Source organism: Cuculus canorus, chromosome Z (genome assembly GCF_017976375.1).
Source record: "Cuculus canorus isolate bCucCan1 chromosome Z, bCucCan1.pri, whole genome shotgun sequence".
Classification (NCBI taxonomy): domain Eukaryota; kingdom Metazoa; phylum Chordata; class Aves; order Cuculiformes; family Cuculidae; genus Cuculus; species Cuculus canorus.
The window spans coordinates 14,738,864-14,760,234 of record NC_071441.1 but is presented as its reverse complement, the minus strand read 5'-3'; the positions used below and the strand labels follow the sequence as shown (position 1 = coordinate 14,760,234).

At 36.0% G+C, this 21,371-nt stretch overlaps 1 protein-coding gene and 1 long non-coding RNA gene across 3 annotated transcripts in view; one reads left to right on the top strand and one right to left on the bottom strand.

Moving 5' to 3' along the window:
- The window catches only part of LOC128850329 (uncharacterized), a 60,783-nt gene extending 39,475 nt beyond the window's left edge, over nucleotides 1–21,308 (top strand). Inside the window, exons 5-6 of the long non-coding RNA XR_008447638.1 lie at nucleotides 11,420–11,497; nucleotides 21,197–21,308. This is a non-coding gene — a long non-coding RNA (uncharacterized LOC128850329). The remainder of the gene's footprint in view (nucleotides 1–11,419; nucleotides 11,498–21,196) is intronic.
- The window catches only part of RFX3 (regulatory factor X3), a 101,471-nt gene that overhangs the window by 32,857 nt on the left and 47,243 nt on the right, over nucleotides 1–21,371 (bottom strand). For both annotated transcript variants that reach the window (XM_054053454.1, XM_054053453.1), the window contains exons 2-4: nucleotides 21,212–21,336; nucleotides 19,165–19,262; nucleotides 7,916–8,174 (exon numbers count right to left, since the gene is read on the bottom strand). In XM_054053454.1, the coding sequence (XP_053909429.1) occupies nucleotides 7,916–8,174; nucleotides 19,165–19,262; nucleotides 21,212–21,328 (474 nt within the window). In that variant the 5' untranslated portion in view covers nucleotides 21,329–21,336. The remainder of the gene's footprint in view (nucleotides 1–7,915; nucleotides 8,175–19,164; nucleotides 19,263–21,211; nucleotides 21,337–21,371) is intronic.

The following is a 21,371-nucleotide window of genomic DNA, read 5'->3' as shown; positions in this document are numbered from 1 at the left end:
GACTGTAATTTAACTGGGGAGCTAAAAGAGCAAAAACAACAAAGAAATTGACAGAGACAACCAGATGTACAGTAAGAGAACACATGTACTTAATTAGCTACAATAAAACGCCAAAATGAAAGCAATGGAAACCAACACCTATACTTTTAAAAACATATTTTTTCATGTAGGCATTTTTAAATGATCCATCCCTATCCTACTTTAACTGTCACAGTACCATCCATAATTTTAGTGGCATAACTTATCAATATTAGCTGAATTCACTCTCTGTATCGCAGAAACTGAAAAAACCCTACAGTTTATATTTGAATTTACTGTACACGTAAGATTAGCTTCTCCCTTCTTTACAGGGCAATTGACAAGCATTTTATTGTAATAACTGTGAGGAATCACTTCTTGTTTCTCTCTTACAACTGTTCAGTATTAACTGTACAAGCCTTTTTACAGAAAGTACATTATTGAAAATACCTAACGACTAAGTAAGAAAACCTAATATTACATGGCAATAATGGGGTTCTTAATATTCTGATTTCTTCTTGCTTCAGTGGAAAATACTACAAGGTCAAAATATCAATCACACAAGAAAAATAAAATTTTAAATGAATGAGTCATAATAAAACCTACACTCTTAAAACATCATCATATCAAAGTCAATTTACTATTACATATACTGGTAGCCATAGAATTTCCCTTCTTAACATAATGCTACAATCAAACACTGTATACATACATCATAATTCTGAATCTTAGGTTACTTGTTCTACAGTGCTTAGTCCACAACAGTACTATTGCACTGAAGTTACAATTCCTGTTGTCTATTCCCACTACTGCACTACTCTCGTTTTGCTGCTGCAACTTATGGCCTAGTTTGTACAGAGAATCAATCTCTGATAAAGCAGTAGTAACAGCTGGACTTTCTTTTAAAAGTAGATTTCACCATATGGCCACCAAAGACAATGAATCTGTTCACTTTTATGGCACAGCATAAGCCAAGCAGTGCTGGTCATCAGTAATACATGTTAATTACTTCGTCAAGCTCAGAAAGTTATGTGATCTGTATTAAAAATGAATCTTCATCAGATTCTACTAGGGCAAGCTTCTCAAGAGAAATTGTTATCACTACTAATTTTTTGTTCATTATTTCTAGACTAAATTTCAGTCTAAAGCTGAAAATCAACTTTCAGCTTTATCTGACAGATACACATCTCTTTAATGACAGATAGATTCTTCCTCTGTAGGCTATACAATCACATTTTAACTACTTCTGAGTGTAAAATATGTTTGATTTGAAGACAGATCTTCTAGACACTAAAACACTCATCTTGTTCTTCGTGAAAATTTCTCGCTACTTCTTGTTTTCCTCTATCAGTGTTCTTCAGGGCCCAATTCCAGGGCCAGTTCTGTTCAGTATTTTCATCAATGGATTCAGGAGTTGAATGCACCATTAGCAAGTTTGCTGATGATAAAATGGGAGGTGCTGGGGACTCTTTTGAGAGATGAGAGGTCTTGCAGAGGGATATGGATAGATTGGAGCATGAGGTCATCATCAATTTAACAAGAACGAATGTCAGATTGTGCACCTAGGACAGAGTAACACTAGACACAAGTATAAATTGCTAGAGGAGTGGCTGGAGAGTGGCCATGCAGAAAGGGATCTGGAGGTTCTGGTTGCTGGCAGGCACAATACAAGCCAGCAGTAGCCTGGCAGCCAAAAAGACAAACTGCATCCTGGGTGGCGTCAAACACACCATAACCAGTCAGTCAAAAGAGGTGATTATCCTGCTGTGGTCAGCCTTCGTGCAGCCTTGAGTACTGTGTGCAGTTCGGGGCCCCACAATTTTAAAGGATGTGAAGGTCCTTGAGTGCATACAGAGGAGGGCAACACAGCTGGTGAAAGAGCTGGAAGGCTTCTATAAGGAGCAGCTAAGGACTTTGGGTTTGTCTAATTTGAAGAAAAGGAGGCTGAGGGGCCACCTCATTGCTCTCTAGAGCTTCTTGAGGAGGGGAAGTGGAGAAGGAGGTGCTGGTCCCTTCTCCCTGGGATCCAGTGACAGGACATGTGGAAATGGTTCAACGCATGCCAGGAAAGGCTTAGACTGGACATTGGAAAGCAGGTCTTCTACAGAGAGGGTGGTCAAACCCTGGAACAGGCTTCCTAGAGAGGTGGTCGACGGTGGTTTAAGAGGCATTTGGACAATGCTCTTAACAATATGCTTTAAATTCCACTCAGGTCTGAAGTGGTCAGGCAGTTGGACTTGATGATTGTTGTAGGTCGTTTACAATCAAAATAGTCTGGTTTATTCTATTTCCTTATTCTAAACTTTTGGGTGTTCAAGATGATCTATGTGACACAGAGTACCATGTGTTCAGGGAATAACAGCTACCTGACCAAAAAGTTGTTTTATGTGAAGGATTTACTTCTCCAAGACTTCTATTCAGGTTCCAGAAAAAATGAAGATAATTTCATCTCAATTCAAAACAGCTTTTAAGCCCATGTACAGATTAATTACACAGGTAATGCAGTGGGTTTTCTACAATAGTCTGTGGAAAGAATATGAAAATAATTTTATAATATAAAGAATATGAAAATACTTTTATTGAAAATAATTTAAAATTATATTCTGCATAAGCACAAAAAGATTGATACCCTTGCATTTTTAGCAATGCAAAGAAATGAGAGAATCCACTCACGACTAACTAGATATATATCTGAAATGCTAAATGTGAACAGGAGTTACACATTGATTTATTTGAATATGTGATCGGTTATACATTTCTCCTACTCTTCTCTTAACAAGACTAAAAATATTGTTTATTAAAATTTTGTGAATGATAACTGAAATGTACATGATCATTCCCACCGCAACTCCAGCTAAACCATGTTGGATGTTAACTACAGGTAGGAACGATAATCAGTTTGTAAAGTAACGTGAACAGACGCAGACAATAAACTAGAGCACAGCAGCTATGAAAACTGTGATTGTGATTCAATTTACTTCACTTGCCAACTAAAATACTGCTTTATACTCTAAGATTGTTGTTAATGATTAAGGGTATTTCCCTGCGGTTAAAAAATTGCAACAGTTTGATCCCAGTATATGCTTTCAGAATCCTACAATGTTCAGTCTTCACATGATCCACTGATTTAGGAGTTATTAACTGTTCTTGCTAGTTTATGTCTTAGTGAACATGTTACTAGATAAATTAATTACTTATAATAGTCTCAGGTGTGTTTAGCAAAGACATAGCAAATACTTATTCCTAACCTACTTCTATTGAAAAAACTGCCTTCCTCTTATGAAGAAGGAAAAAATAGTATGTTTTCATGATTCAACTGATTAACTAATGATTCAACTAATTAACACAAATTATTACAGTAAGTTGTTGTTTAGGAAGTGAGGACAAAGAAGACAGTCTGCAGTAGTTCAAGCACTAAGGTCTTGTGACTAATCTGGATGTCCTACAATTTATTTTATTTCTCTGTTTGCACCTGTAAACCACTCTCCACCAGCAGCAAAGCAGGAAACTTTAGGCGGTTAAAATTCAATACATTTTTGCACCATGTTCAAAAAATACAGCTCTGTCTGTATTTCCACAGGCACCTCCCAGTCACAACACCTTTAAAATCCTATTCTAAAGGTTTGCCCTTTTAACTTCAAAGGAATTGAAATTCTAAAGGAGTTTTCATCACATGCTGTATTTGAAGGAATTACTAATTCAGCATATGTGTGTAAGAACGATTCATTTGATAAAGCTAGTTAAGTTCTGGGTACTTTCTGACAAGTGCACTTACCTAAGTAAGGCATACACACATGATGAATTAACCTGAAGCTGGAGGATAGAAGGACTGAGGGCATTTGAAAATGTGGTGCTTTCACTCTTTTTAGGATGTCACAAACATGTTAGTCACAGTGACACTAAATTCTGTTTCAAAACAGAGTATTTATGTCTGCTGTACTGTCTTCTGAAACTTACGCTAGAGCGTCATGTTAGGCAGACAAGCTTGCCCAGCAAAAAGAAGCTCAAAATTTAAGTAGTATTGACAACACTAAGAGAATTCAGGTCTAGCCTTTACAGCTGGAAGAATTAAATATAAAAAGTTTGCATTCACAATAGACAATGCTGTAGCAACATCGCTGAATAGGTTCTATGAAACTTTGCTTGAGAGAATGAAATAGTACTATGAAGGTAGAAAGATACTTTTTAAAGTCTGTTGGAATGAAAGAAATGTAAACACTCACGAGGAGAAGAATACAAACAGATGTAAAATAAGCATGGTGTTTTACATATGGTGACCATAAAAGAATACTGATAAACCTTAGAAACTCAGAAAAAAGTGCTTTTTTTCTCCCTAAAATTGATTAATTTGTAAATATAACATCCAAGTTTAATATACATAACATATACTGCTCAAAATACCTGCTGCAAATGCACACCTCCAGTAGTCTGCATGTACATAATACATGCACACTGACTAATGAACATAGTATGTTCTCTAGTGATTACAAAAGAATATATGGAGTCAACACAGGGTGGAAAAGCACACCTAAAAGTTATCAGCTGGAAAAATAAAAAATGTTTGGATTTCAGGTCAGACTACTTTCTCTTTCCAAATTTTCTGATGAAACATTGCTGCTCATACTTATCTTCCTTGCTGCAAGTTCTCAAACATGTGGTTGAACCGACCAATTCACCATCACAGAATTACAGAATTGTTTAGGTTGGAAAGTACTTCTAGGATCATCGAGTCCAGCTGTAAACATTCTATAGCTTATGTATACTATACTCATCTTCAAGTAGATTCTAAACTTTTCTTCTTTGTGTGTCTGTTTTCCCCATATTAGGTACAAACATTTAAAGGAAAACAAACAAAATCAAACTGATTATAAGGACTTCTAGAACATACAACTTCAACCTAACTCTGAAAAACACATGGAAACATGTTAAGAGTTACATCAGAAAATAAGAACAAGAAACTACAAGAAAACTTTAGTTGAGATTGTTATTAAAAGTAAATTTGAAAACACCTATGACAAGACAGCCTTAGAAAGAGGCAGAGCAGCCATTTTAGAACAAATGTGTATTTAACTGGAAACAAAAAAAAATCCAGTCTGTTAGGAAGGTGACACCTCCATGCCATTGGTAATCAGACTGTTATGAGAATATCAATGGCAAGTCCTCCTGCACCCAGCTTATGCATTTTCAAATAACAGGAATTAACAGAAAGTCTTCCCTGAGATTCAAAGATAACTGGCTTTAATATCTTATATTACAAAAATTATTGTATTTCTTACAATGCTATATGGGAATAAACTGAGTTTCCAACAGCATTACATCTTGATTTTGATACATAAATACCAGAACAAACATTCAATTGCCAAAACTAGAAACAACCTATGAGGTGCTAGAGGGCTTTTTATTCTGAGAGCATAACAAAAGCCAATGACTGAAAGCCAAAGCCAGACTGTACTAGAAGACAAACAGGGAGCACAGGCAGATGAAGCCAAAATTCAGAAAGGGTAAGTGTGGCTGACATTAGTAGGGTCATTCTACCTCTCCCCAACTTTCCTTGTCTTGTGAAAAGAATAGAATCTCAACTCAAAACACTATAGTGGAGCAGTAAGGCACTCAAGGGCACTCAAGGGAAAGGCATAAGCTGTTTTGGCCACATTGCTAGATTGAAACATCTCTTTAGTTCTGTAAGACAGAGAGAGAAGTCATGATAATCCACAGCTCTGAAGGAGAAACCAAAGGATGAAAAGTCTTGGAGGCAGAAGTTCGTAAAGGCCCTAGATCCACAAAACCTCTAAACTTCCCACCCCTCCCGTTAATTCATATCACCTAAGTTTCTTTTAGCCATAATAGTGACTAAACATGAGTTCTTACAACTCATTTAAAAGAAGAAAAAAAAGATTATCTGCCTTCTTGTATAGAGGAGGAAGAAGTTCCTCTAGTAAGAAAGCAATTGATAAATAAAACCTCATCACAAACTATTTTCCAAATTATATCCCCTCCACCTTTAATGAACCATTTAAACATATTACTTTTTGTTCTTAAAACAGTTATAATACTTCCATTACAATTATATAATCAGGACATAATATTTACACTGAGCCTTCTTACTTCTTGTTGTTCTTCTCCCTCCATTAATTACAACTTTGGGTAGGTACCATTCTTCCTTTGAAGTTAAGAGGAAATTTTGCACACTGTGCTTATTATGAGAAATAACTTGCGGTGACACCTTATATCCATATTAATTTTGCTTTTATTTTCATGCACATTTAAATTTGCACTGAAATAAGATAAATCTCTGCAACAGCCTAAGTGGAGACCTGCTACGGTCAGTGACGACTGATGAATGACAACTGTAATTGCAAATCATTCATAAAGCTTGTTAGAAAATGGCACTAACAGACAAAAGCCTCTTACTGGCTGACAAGAATAACAACACATTTATTACTAGCAACAGTATTAAATTTTTAACCTTGTGATGTGAAATATGTTGATAAGATCACTCCTTAGACATTTACATATGGAAAAAATTAATGGAATGTGATTCATATTTTATTATTAACATGCCAATTCTATTTTTTAGTTAGTCCATATAACTGCCCCCTCTTCAGTGATAGCTGCTAATAAATCAGACTACTCTATCAAACAGGTTGGAACATGCGAATTCATTTTAAATAGACATCCGGTTAGGGTAAATCACTTCTTCAACACAATCACAATTTATTCTTGACCAATCCACATATATTCACATGAAAACAGTCATCTTGGAAAGCTGTTTATCTTCCTAATATCTTATATAGAAGGTCTTATAATCTGAATGCCTTTCCATTTTAGTGAAAAAATCCTTTTTAGTAGGTAGAGAAGTAGTTTAATTAATAATTAATTAATTGGGTTGGAAAGGACCTTAAAGATCACCTAGTTCTGACCCCTCTGTGATGGGCAGGGACACCTCCCACTAGATCAGACTGCTCTAGGCCCCATCCAGCCTGGCCTTGAACACTTCCAGAGAAGGGGCTTCCACAACTTCGCTGCGCAACTCGTGCCAGTGCCTCACCACCAGACCAGAATACCCAGAATTAGGTAGAAGTGTTCATTAAGGCTATGCAGCAAAGCTTGTCTAGGTATAAACCCACTTCCCTAACTGAAATAAGGTCTGACTGAGTAAGCTCTTAAGGGAAAGTTCTGACTTTGTGTTTAAGCGTCCACAACATTTATTATCTACCACAGTTGTAACAGAATGCATCTTGCCATAATACTGTAAGACTGTAAGACACTTCCACAGTGAGCTTTTAATCTGGAAAAGACTTTGGAGATACAGCATAGATAAGTACGAACAAACAACTGAAAGGTAGTATCTCAATATTCTGAACAATTGGAAATATTTTTAAATAAGCTACCAAACCTAAACTAATATCAAGCAAACCAACTGAATAAATGCAGGGAAGTTACAGATACCTAGCTATACCTTATATTAAAATTTAATATTTACATCTAACATAGTCATACTCAACAACATTGTGTTTTTCTTATGTTTTCAGAAAAAAATATAAGATGTTAAAGGGGGCTGTTTTGGTTCCCAACGTAATAGATATTCAGCCCAGACAAAATATACGAGCATTCCCAAAGCACTCACTGATATGCGCAAGAACTTAAAATATGAAATGTAACTATTTGCAAGCTGTCAAGGGAAAGGGCTGACTTTATATTAAAATTTTCACAGTATTTTTACTCCTGTGTCTTATATATATTTATTATTTATTTTAATAAAAAGTATTGTGTAGTCCTTATTCTGACAACATAGTACTGCTATGCATATTGTCACAAAAACCATGTCAGTCCGCAAGAACATCTGAGTGACTAAGAAACTAGTACTAAAGATTATGCATCAGTCTGATATACTTACTGTTGCTGGGGAGGCCCGCGTTGTATGAGTCACTGAATGACCAGAATTTTCCATTGAATTGCCAATCAGATAGGTCCCTCCTGAGCTGCTAATGAGTTGTCCTCCTGTGACACCCATCTGAATACCTCCAGTGCCCACCATGCTATGAGATGAGACCACTGTTGTCACCTGTGCAGAACTTCCTTGAGTATCAAAATAATTTCCCCCAGTGTTTTGGCTGTACATCTGGGTTTCTGTGTAAGGATAAGTTGTTGATCGGCTTTAAGAAAACAAAAAGAAAAGGAATTATTTGTTTGTTCATTTAGCTGAAGGAAATACTATAATTCTAGAAATGTATGTACAATAGCTACAAGCATATTAAATAAGATTGATGAACAGTTCCTGCCTACTCAGAGAATAACATTTAGTCAACTCAAAACATTAAATAACTAATTCAGTGACAATGTTAAACCAAGTATCCACCAAACCTTACAGAAACATTTGTCAATCTTACCTGAAGACAAAAGAAGTCAAGTATGGCAAAAACTGAGGAGACAGGCGGAAAGGGATCATCCAATTATTAATATATTGAAAAGCAATTTAATAAAGCTCCTTCTCTTTTAACTTTTTGTAATTAAAAAATAAAATTTTGAATTTTACTCATGTTATATATTTTGCATACTATGAATGTTGCAAAATTGTGAATAAGCCATACAAATGTCAGCCGTTAGTGTCCAATGTTCAAAAATCCTATGTTACCTATTGTTTTTAAGTGCACTAAAGCTCTTGGCTGAAGCTTGAAATTCTGAGTTCACTCCTCTCTTGGGAAATGCCGTTATTTCTACAAGGTGAACTCAAAATTGGACATGAATTAATGTTATGAAAAAATCCTGTATTTTAGGAATCCAAACAGAACTATAACTTTTAAATAAGTCACAAAGATGAAAAAAAGTTAAAGGAATGCAACAGTAACATTATAAAAATCACTTTCAACTGTGAAACATTCATGCCTCATTAACCAATTTACCCTAATGAATTATTCAGCTCCTGGAACCTTCTATCATATGTTTCATATTCTTAATCACTTACCATGAATCATTACTGTTCATAAGCTATAATCTATTTATAGTTTTTGAATGTGCATTTGTTCCCATGTACTAAATTTGATCTTCTAATCACTGTATTCCAAAATTGTTAAGTAAATAGCAATCATTACTTCAAAGGCCAGATTCCTCATTTTGGAAAAGTCTAATTGGAAATTTTATCCTGTTTCGTGACTGCTAAGCCTTGTATCTTGGCAAGCACGATAACAGAAAGGTCAATGGTAAAAACCAGTCAGTTTACACAACCATTAATATTCTTATTTAAGCCTAAAAGTTCGTAATATTGCTTGTAATCAACAGGCAACAACATATTGAGATTCAAAGTTCTCCATTAACTTGGAGTTGCATATGCTGAAATGCACTTAGTTGAGTAAATAAATTTTAAAACTATTATGATTCAGAGAAAACAGAACAGCCCAATCTCTACATAAGTCTCCTATTTGTTTAGTGTGATCAAACAAAATACAAAATCATGCAACACCAGGCAACTAAACAAGCAAAACAAAAAAATTCAGATACTTTTGTCCAAAAACACAAGAGGAGGAAGCAGTATTCCCATTCTATGCAGTAAGTTGGTGATTAATACACTTATCCATGAACCTGAAGTCAGGCTTTTTTTTCTGTTTACCTAGATAGGGATTAGTTTCTTATTGATATATAGACAAGATCATGGCAATTTAGTGTTTGCTATTATGCTTATTTTTAATTGCAAAAAATTACATAAGGTTAATTAATTAGTAGACAATGTACTCAGAGCTAATTGTTTTGCAGAAACCCTATAACCCAAAATGAGTTATAAAGCAGGTATGTTTATTTCCAGTGCTGGGGTGCAAGGGGGTTCTCCTCCTAGCTTGCACACCGTATAGCTTAACAAGCAGCTACTTATAGTGTAAAGACATGCATAGCTATAAGCGCCTACTACATAGTCATACCCTATCCCCACTTCATATTATAATTAGATCTGGAAAGTTCGCTCCAGTCTTGTGCCTGAGTAGTGCCTCCTGATGGGTCGTGGGACGGGTCTTAGGGATGAAGTAGGAAGTCTTCCTTGAGATGAATATATTTCTTTTTGAACTTTACACAGACTCAGTCTCCTCTGGCTGTTTTCAGACTCCTGAACCAAATGCAGCCAGCCTTCTACATTCCAATGCCTACTTATCAGTAAACTGCTGCTAGCTGGCTCTATTATCAACTTCCAAGGTCTTCAAGGCGAACAACACCAAGCTCTAATGAACACTCCCAGCCGCCCTTGTCTGCTTTCACACATCAATAATGATTCCTGCTTTACCTTCAGAAAACTATAACTTTTAAATAACTGAAGAACATATGGCACCTTACTAACAACCAAAGTCAAAACTTTTGTTGCATTAACTATGGCTCCCTTTCTCTTCAGAAACTTCAGAAACTCCAAAACTTCATTTTTAAAAATCTCAAACCTCTTATAAGCCTCATACTACATCATTTACTCTCATGCCTCCTAGGCTACTTAAACATTTTCCTTTTTATTTTGAGTATTTCAAAAGCCTCAAGATCAGCTGCAAGAAACTTTAAATCAATCTAAAAGAAATGCCTCACAGTCTACTGAAAAGAATGCAAAATGGTTCTCCTGGGGACTAACATTCAAGCAGACAGTTAACCTATTAACATTTCTTTTCAAGAAGTTAAATTAGTTTATCTTTGCATTGTAATAACCTATGTATGCATTTAAGCACTGTGCAAGTTTCAGCTTATCTGTTTTAGCAAGCTGAAGTATCATTGTGATAACCTGTGGTACCACTGAGTTATTGTTTATTTTCTGATAAGCAAGGGAACCACTAGCACAGTTGATGTTGCTTCTGTTTTCAGGATCACACCTTACAGAACATGAACAGTGCTATGCAGCAGAGGACAATTTACGAAAATGTCAAGGGAAACAGTTCATGCAACTGATCATGAAGGGACTGAACACTGTAATTTCTCCCAAAAGAGAGAAGAAACACTTGGTGTCAGTATCAGGTATCCGAAGAAAAGGAACAAAAGGACAAGGTCATTGCTGACAGTAAAAATAAACATGTCTAAAAGAAAAACTCTGCCCAAAAGACACAAAGAAGGCAAATCTCATTTGCTGAAATGAAATTCAAGAGGCAGGTTTTCCAAGCAATACAAACCCTATAGAACTTTCAAAATTCCACCAAAAAAAAAAAAAAAAAAAAATCAAGTCACAGATTTGGTGCAGAAAAGGGAGAGAAAAGGAGAACATTTGTTTGTTTTTACCTTGTTTAGACATGTATATCATGAATAGCCTCTATATAAGAACTGACTGCAGCAAAACACACTTGCTTAGAACAGTACTTTATATCAATGAATCACGAGCAATCACTGGGGAACACCAATGGGTCACACCCTAAGATAATTACATTTTTCCCTTTGTTCCAACAAACAGCAGGTTCTTCCAGAATACATGACTATCAGAGATGATCAAGCAAATCTGTAGCAATAGAGAGCAACAGGACAACTATAGGTGAGATAAACTCATTATTATTATTACATGCAATAACCTTCTCGAAATTAAAAATTCAACAGAATGAGATGATGTTTTAAAAAGCTGTGACTAAAAGGTTTTAAGGTCATTGCAAATGATGACTACTCAACAGAAAACTGTAACAAAGAGGAAGCTACAATACTATACCCTTTAGACACAACAAGGGATAACTTGAAATAAGGAAGTGATCTCCTACTTCTCCATAGCACTTGTAGCACTAACATGCAATACTTTCTCAACCAATGACACATATTCTATAGCTACTTCTTTCCCACTGCAAATGCTGTAAAAGCTCTCCTAGCTCTTCTTTCCTTCCAAAGCTGCATATAAAGATCCTTTAATGACTAACCTAGCAACTAAGGTCTTCTGGCTTTTTATGATAATAAGCTTTGTGATATACTGTGGATTGAGATACAAGGTTGGCAACAGAACCTAGTAGTTCCTCCTAGTGAAACACTGAGATTTCAGTGTTTACTATAACAATGAAGTAGAAAGTTCATCAGAGTTACTAATAAGTTTGAAGTCCAACTTAGTTTCCAGAAGGCTGTACAAACTACATAATGTTTACTCTGACAGAAAGTCATACAAAGTCAGATGCTGTGTGATTTCAATTTAGATGCAGCAAGCCCAGAACACGGATCCAATGTTGAGATCCCAATTAATTTCCAATTAATTTGAATTAATTAAATTTCCAATTAATTTCCAATTGAGATTGGAAATTAATGAGACCAGTATGAGTTGGACTAGGATTGCAAGGTAAAATAGTTCAAGGCATCATCCATCATTGCTTACATATATTTTATAGTGATTTGCAAATTGGTAAGCCCCAGCATACTACACAAACTAAATGCAATGTTCTATGCTATATTACAGACACTGACATAATGTTAGTTCAATGAGTCTAGTTAGCTTTTAAAGTAACTTTTTTATCTTCAAAGACATGGACACTTTGAAGAAAGAAGAGAAATAAAAACAATGGCTCATGAAAAGTAAACCTTGGTCTTTTCCCTTGGTTTTCAGTGTGCACATGCACACGTGGGAAATCATTCATTCCCAGCTGTACCTATGATATGGTTCTATGCAACTGTCAAGAATCTGATCTATTGACTACTATAAATCAGTGTTCCTGCCATCCATTATGTCTCAGTAATTTAGATAGGCTTATTATGGCCCCAAATTTTCTTTGAGTAAGTAGCCGATGGGAGAGACTTATCTTTCCCATATTTCTATTTTCCTAGAGAACACACATACAGACTTATCCCAGTTTTTTTCATGTCTTACAAATGTCTGCCTTGTTGAAAGATTTTTCCATCGCTTTGTGTTTTAGCAAAAAAAAAATTTATTTCCTTGTAGAGGAACGTGAAATGCAGTGTCTTGACATAAAAATTTTCAAATCAGATTAGAATACAGACAAGTTAACTCAAGTCCAGTTTGTGTTTGTTTTAAATCAGATTTTACTTTTAAGATATATTCCAGTAACTTCTGTCTCTTGCAAAATAAGTACCTAAGTAATGAATTCTTATCACTAGCTGTAGGCCCTGACTTGGAAAACTTATGTCTTGGGTAAAATGCAGACAAATCTATTATTTTTACTTTAAGATGTATACCTTTTATACTGTAACTTGAAATACCAGCATCCCTTCACAGTGGCTGTAAAAAACCAGCATCTTAATTCAAATAAGAAAACTATTCAGTGTCAATTTTTAAATTTTTCTGTAATTCTAATTCAAACAAATCAGTAAAATAATAATTGTTATCTTATTCACCAAGTAAGAACCTCAGAATCACTTTTGCGAGTTTTCGAATGGATTATCCACACATCTTAGCTGGCAGTCATGTAAACAGTTTTTCACCACCATCTCTTCAATTTTAGTTAATCTTTTACAGTATTTAATCAAATATGGTATTACTTCCTGGTATATAGATATGGTAAACACTGGATGAAAATAAATATTTCAATATACACTTTTATACGCACAGTAGCTAGTGCTCATGATGAATGAGAAAGACTTTCACACCAAAACAATAACCTCAAACTCCTTTAAGATTTTAGTATAATCCTAGATCCTAAAGGGGATAGTGAGCTTCATGGAAACTAAGGAGAACAGACTCCTTTGCCTAAATCTGAGAGAAGGCCTTATTGTAACAAATGCATTTGCTGCAGCCTCTGGAGGTGGTGTATCATAAGCAATGGGGAGAGGGGAAAGTACCATATACCCTTAACACTGACACAACAAAACATGATACAGCAGCTAAATGATAATAGAGAGGGCTAAATTATGTGTCTCACCCTGCCTCATTTAACCTCCCCCCTCTGCACAAAGAAATCTACTTCTGTACCCAGAACACTGATTCAAGGCTTTTTAATAACAGATCAAATCTCAATTAAGCAATAACCTTCTTTCACAAAAGCCTCCTCAATTGACCTAATGATAGCAATGGAAAAACTGATAAGACATTAAATCATTTACTGTCACAAATCAACATTCATCAAATGAAACTGCTAACACCAAAGATCAAAACCTATACAAAGAAAGAGTAATTAATGCATCTATAACTAGAGCACAAAAATTCAAAGTAAGCCATTTCCTCTGTAATAGTGAATAGCCGACTTTATGCATACACATTTTCTCTACAGGGAAAACTAAAATATATCTGCCAGAAAAAGGTTTATAAAATTTAGCTAAAATAGAATTGCATTATTCCATATAAAGGAATTCTTACTTGCCACATTCAAAAATCAAAGTAATTATCTTACTGACAGGTATTCATTATCAATAAAAAGGAACCGAGATCTTCAGCACTCGGTCCAAGATCTTTTTGCACATGGAAAAGAAGCAATGAAAGCACATACAATGTAAAACTCCAAGAAAAGCCTGTAAAACAGGGAACAAAGTAAATGAAAACAGAAGAGTAATCTTATAAAATTATATTCTGAGAACCCATATGTTAGACACAAAAGGAAGCCTTAGTTACAGAACTCTAAAAATGTTGATGAAGTGTTGCAGACCCATAGTCCAAGAAATACAGTATTGCCACTGCTAGGAACATGTCACAGGGTGTACAGCCTGCAAGACCTCAAGACGGGCTTGTCAGTTTTGTTTTTTTTTTCTAGACTTGTTTGTGCTAGCCTAGAGCTTTGTTACAGCCTAGCTGTAACAGCAATTGTCAAAAAAACAGATAAGTGTTACTTAATCTGTTTCTGTTTTAGCTTACCTTTCTACAGTTGTGTGGTATAAGTGCTATTGTTAAAGTGCTGATGCACTGCTCTAACACACAGTGATATCAAATAGCTATTCAGTGTAGAATAAACAATCCACGACTCTAGATTAAAAATATAGCAAAGAGGATCATGAGGGTGGGATTACAGTACTCAAGAAGCATCCATCAAATGCAGAACACACTAAATACAGTAAATTCAGATGTAATATGGAAATGGAAGCCAGTGAAGAACAAAGATGTAGACTGTGCTACAAAACTTGAAAAATAGCTGCAAGTGGACCTAGTGTTAGCAGAGAGCCTCTCACCATCCATTATACTTCTCCACACATAACACCTGTGATGGTGGTAACTTGCTGTAAACCCTTCTCAGACAGAAGCCATTTACCTTAAGTGTGCTGAGAGGTAGTAGAAGGGTATGCCAAATGCCAGAGAAAAAAGCATGGCTACTAGGAAGCAGTGGAAATAACAATTTTAACTGTATTGATAAGGTAGACTGTATGTAACATTGTAACAATGCATTTTTATTTCAGGATAAAGTAACATACTTGACAAGCAAAATTGTTATTAACCAGACACGAATGTAGGTAACATAATTCAAATAGTCTCATATCTTGCAATGTATGTGACAAGTTTTAGGATACACCCATAGTATTATCATTATGCCTCCAATTATATTAAAACTTTTAAGCATAGACAAAGCATGATATATAAAGTATGGGAAGACTTGTGTTATAAGAACACAACAGTTACCTGATAAACTTCTTGCCCTTAAAACCAAAAGAATCAGGTAACCTTTCACCTCCTATATATTCTAACTGCATTTTTTTTGTTGCCATCATATATGGACTTAAACCAGTTAGTTTGCAAGTGCTTTATTTTGAAATACAGAAGAATTCTTCCATCAGACATGCTGTAACATTTATTCCAGAGATGTCTGTACACCGAATTAATGTCTTTACCCTAACTATGAGTTGCAGACTTCTCCGATTGCTACAGCAGTCCTGTCACCTGATATATTATGGAAGCATCTTATATCTGATTCTGAGTAAGAATTAAGATTTCGATCTAGCATGGTCATAAAATAAATCAACCATATAGTCACAGAAAGATCACTCATGAGACAAACCAGTGATTATTTCAGTCAATCACATAATTTTCAAACCTAATACTATCTTCTGAAACAGACAAATTCTGCAGTAGGAGTAACTGGACAAACTGGCTGTAACACACTTCTGTCAGGATTCATATGGATCCTCCTTCACAGATGTAAGATGAAGAGCAGAAAAAGCAAAACTGCAATCTGGATAGCTGCCTAAATACTTTTGCACAAGAGAGACTAGCCTCTTTGGTTTTTTGTCACAGCAGAACTTGACATGGTTTATGCCAGCTTTGTTTAGGGATACGACAAGCTTTTTGTTCACTTCCAGAAATTCTAAAATGTCAGTCCCACACCAACATAGTTCTGATCAAGCTAATCCAGTGCCAAAACACGAACAGGAGACACAAATATAGGTGGTTTTTTTTTCTAAACCACAGAAATTAGATAATGATAAAAACAGTAAACAGAATCATAGAATTATAGAATAGTTTGGAAGAGACTTTAAAGATCATCCAGTTCCCATACCCTGCCATGGGCAGGGACACCTACCACTAGACCAGGCTGCCCAAGGCCCCATCCAGCCTCGCCTTGAACACCTCCAAGGATAGGGCATCTACAACTTCCCTGGGCAACCTCACCAATCTCATGGTTCCTCACCAATCTCATGGTGAAGAAATTCCTCCTTATGACTAGTCTAAATCTGCCCCTCTCCAGTTTACAGGTATTGTCCCTAGTCCTATTAGTACAAGCCTTTGTGAACAGCCCCTCCTCAACTTTCTTGTAGAGCCCCCTTCAGGTACTAGAAGGTCGCTGTAAGGTCTCCTCAGAGCCTTCTCTTCTCCAGACTGAACAATCCCAACTCTCTCAGCCTGTCCTCATATGAGAGGTGCTCCAGTCCTCTGATCATCTGTAGCCCTCCTCTGGACCCATTCCAACAGCTCCATATCCTTCTTACGTTGAGCATTCCAGAACTGGATACAGTACTCCAGGTGATGTCTCACATGAGAGGAACAGAGGGGCAGAATCACCTCCCTTGCCCTGCTGGCTATGCTTCTTTTGATGCAGCCCAGGATACGGTTGGCCACCTGGGCTGTGAGCACACATTGCTGGCTCATGTCAAGCTTCTCATCAACCAGCACTCACTAGTCCTTTTCTGCAGGGATGCTCTCAATCCAATCATCCCCCAGCCTTTATTGAAACTGCAGATTGTCCTGACCCAGGCGTAGGACCTTCCACGTGGCCTTGTTGAACCTCATGAGGTTCTCATAGGCCCCGTTCTCCAGTTTGTCCAGGTCCCTCTGGATTACATCATGTCCTTCTGGTGTGACAACTGCACCATTCAGCTTGGTGTCATCTGCAAACATGCTGAGGGTGCACTCAATCTCATTGTCTATATCACTGATGATAATAGAAAAATAACAGAAAATAAGAGAATAGAAAAATAATTCTTTAATGTCTGAAGGAAGCTAGCTGTCAGCAATCTAGAGACCTGTTTTCCTTCACCTATCAAATAAATGGCGCTATAGTAATACATTTATTCAATAACTTTAGTCCACATATATAGCATTCTTTCAATCTTAATCTGCAGTATAAAAGTATATGTGAAAATGTGTTTCACAATATATAGCCTTCAAAATTTCTGAGTAGAAACACAGACTGGTCTCATTCTCCAAGGATGAAATCAAAATCTTTAGAATTGTTAATACTCCTAAAAGCACTGAGCAACAAATTGGCTGTTCACAATTTTGTTCTTCACAACATCATGGGTAAATTGGTCTTCTATAGGAGGGAAAACCAATCAGGATTATGCCTACTTGCTAAAGAGAGCTATCTTATTCTATTAAGGAAGTCTTTTATATACCATTAATTGATTTACCAAAAACTGACAAAGGGTTTCAGATAGAGAAACACAATAAAATTATGGAAGCCTGATGGTTCATCTAAGCCATTAGTAATATATGGTTCTTTTTTTCCCCGTTAAGTAGTAACTTAAGTAAATAATTTAAGTAAGTAAGTAACAGTAAAGAATGTAAGTAGTCATGTAGTACACGTTTCAAACACTGCCAAAAGTGAATGTGCCAGCAACTAGCACAAGTGATAAATGAAAAAAGAAACTTGAATAATAGCCTGTTTAAGAATGACAGCTTTTGGAGGCTAACAGTGACTACCACGGCTGCAATGAAGCTAAACCACCACTGAGTGCTGCTGTTTGGGACATACTAAAATGCCAGTAAGAACTGGAATCAAAAGCAGCCAAGTGGTATGCTTTAACTGAAGCCCTAACACATTCTTTTTGAGCCATGTGGCGGCAGAGTGCAGGCCACAGTTTTCTTTCAGACAAAATAGTACGTGAAAATGAATTAAGCAAAATATGATAGTAGACATGACCAAAGAATGCTATCAATGTTAACATCAGAAGTCTTGATCCAAATAATATTGCTCTTCTGATTCACTTTTGGACTACCATCAATAAGTAAGTAGATGCAGACAATAAAGAAGCTTTCTAAATCATTGCTTCCTAAAGCCAGTAACATGGCAAAAAAGGTAAAAGGCTGGTAAATGAAAACAAGAGATAGAGAAGCTCTTTCCCAAGCAGCACGATCCTACTTTGACGTGTGAGCTAACTTCAAGGCTGCTGCTGCTCCAGGTCAGGGATTAGACTAGGTAACCTCCAGAGATCCCACCAAACCTCTATTATTCCTTCCACATTTCTCAGCTTATGTACGGAAGAAATGAACTTGATGATGGCAAAGCATACTCAGAGAAGCAGGAAATGCACAATACGTGCAGGAAAGAGCGTAAAGAGGCAGCAAAAGAAGACAGTGTTATTCTCCTTCCTCTGCCTTTCCTCATTCATTTGGAAAAAAATACTTAATTTACTAAACACAGGAATGAAATTACATTATTACTTCCTTTAAACAATAACTGCAGTTGCTGGACCTTTCTATGCATTTGTCACTAGGATTGCAGCCAGCAAGACTGAAGGCTCTGACTTCTGTTCTGAGCATAGAAGTTACACAGTACATCCTATGGAGAGAATATACCCATAAGCAGAAATTACTTTTTGAAATAATGCTACGCTGTGTACATAATTTCATGTAAGTCCAACTAAAACAATTACAAGAGTTCTTTTTACACAAAAATTCTTCCTTGCTAAAAACAGTGTGAATTGAGCTTTTCAGCCAAAAAACCTATTTTAATAACAAAGCTTTGATTGAATCATTTTTCTTTTCATCTTAAAATACACTAGTTGGTAGAATCTAACTGAAAAAATATAATTTCGCATTTTGATAAACATTATAATTCCTATCATCTGGCAACTTACATAGCTCCATTAGTGTAGACTGTGTCACTTCCCTCCACATACTGAACTTGTGCTGGGTAGACATGCTGTACCTGTTGCACAGTCTGCACTTGTTGTACCTGAAAACAAGACCACCAGAAATCTGAGACATTGTAAAGAAGAATCAATGCTTCAAATTTTTAAACAATATGGGATATCTCTGTTCTCATAATTACTAAAGGAACTCCATAGTAGTAGCAAAGTTACTGCTGTTACACAATATTTGTGCTGTAAGTCTGGTATATGGAGCCCTAACATTGAAGATGCACGCTCATGAAGCATATATACCTTTGAAGACAGAACTAACTAGAAATGAATAAATAAAGTACACTGAAACACTAAAACAAAATCCAAAAGATAATTTTGATTGCCAATAAAAAGTACATATGTTCAAAGTACTAATAAGCACAGAGAACAATCAGGAAAAAATATAAGGATTTTTAAACTCCGTTAAAAAACAACATATAATTATCTACAGTGCGTATGCAAACAGCTTGGATGTGCATAATTTTCTGTTCTCAGACATAAAAATAATTTTTGTACTTTCATTCGTCTGGATTACTTCTGGCAAGCAACATATAAATAGCACATGCTGTAATATTTTAAGTACATTCGTATTTGTATTATGGCTGATGTCAATTCATGATTATGTTTTTCATATGCTAAGCATGATTTTGCATTAAGAACAATTTTGATTAGCAGAAGTCTGCATTGCCAGTTAATCATACAACACTTAGTGAACACGATGTTCATCACATACATTGAATATGCAGGAATGCTTTGCTCACCTTCTGATACATGGATATAATTCTACAAAATAGATTATATGACTATTTTTAGTTTTATTTTTCAAATCCTTCCACTTTGTATGGCATTAACTAAAAAGTGAGCTTGATTTTGAATCCTTAGAAGCTTCCTACAATGTGCTGGAGAGTGCTTCTTGAAAAACCAATGATACATTAGTGAAAAATTCCTCCTCCTCCCTAGCTTTCCTTTCTGAAACTTTATGCTGATTCCTACAGTCACTGCTAAGAGTCAAGTGGAAAAATATAATCCAATATACCCACAGGGAAAAATAGTCCAAAATAATGATGGAGCATTCAGTGAAAGGGAACACTCAGAAGCAGTAGTACTAATGGGTATGTATGTAATGTTGATCAAGGACAGTTCTACATACTCAGACAGTGCAATAAATAATATTGTTTTCCTGTTCTCATTAAGTTATAATTAAGCACGAAAAAAACCAAGCTACTCCTAGGCTTTTGTGCTTTGACACGAGTATCACATTAATAAAGGACAACTGGAATAATTTTAGAAAAGATACAGATAATTGGTGACAAAGTTCAATGCATTACTTAAGGAGCCAATTCTATACTTCAGGTTTTCAGAAAGGCAGAAATTTTGCACAAGCAAAAACAGTGAAGCCCTTCTCATTCTTCATTTGCTTGTGACAAAAACAGACCAGAAATGCACAGAGGATCCTGTCCTTGCAGTTCAATCATTCCAGTGATTAGAACCATAGTACTATAAAGTATACCACAAATACCTTCATAACATTGTGCCAAGATCTGCAGGCAGTCAAGCCTAGAGATGCAAAGGACAGTGCTTTTTATCTTTACATTTGTACTGCACTTACTTGGACGTCCAAATGAAAGGACAAATAAGATAGCAAATAATATCAGAAACATATCCACTATTCATGATTTAGAGGAAAAAAACCCCTGTAAATATTCAGCATAATCAGTAAATTTCTATGAGTTATTAGATGAATTCTATAATAGCCTACAGTTAGAATCATGGATGTGCACCACTGGTGCTTGTCAGATGCTGTAGTAATTAAAGAACAGATCCTGCAAACAGTTTGCCTTTCTCTGGCTATTTTAATTCCAGCAAAATAAAACTGATAAAAGCAAGGCAAGAAAGTTCATTTAGCAGTCTTGCACAAAATTAAGGTCTTCACTGCACTGTGAATAACAATCCTTACTGATTTTTTTTTTTTCCAATCTTCTCAAAGCTAACAGCCACCTACCTGTTGCTGAACTGGCACTTGCTGTACTACCTGTGTGGGTACTGCTGCCTGGCCAGCCACAGACGTCTGTAAAGTCACAGTTGAACCTGTATCCGACCCAGTCTCTGATGTCTGCATTGTGATCTCTGAATAAAATTAAGAAGTAAAATTAAAAGGTTAG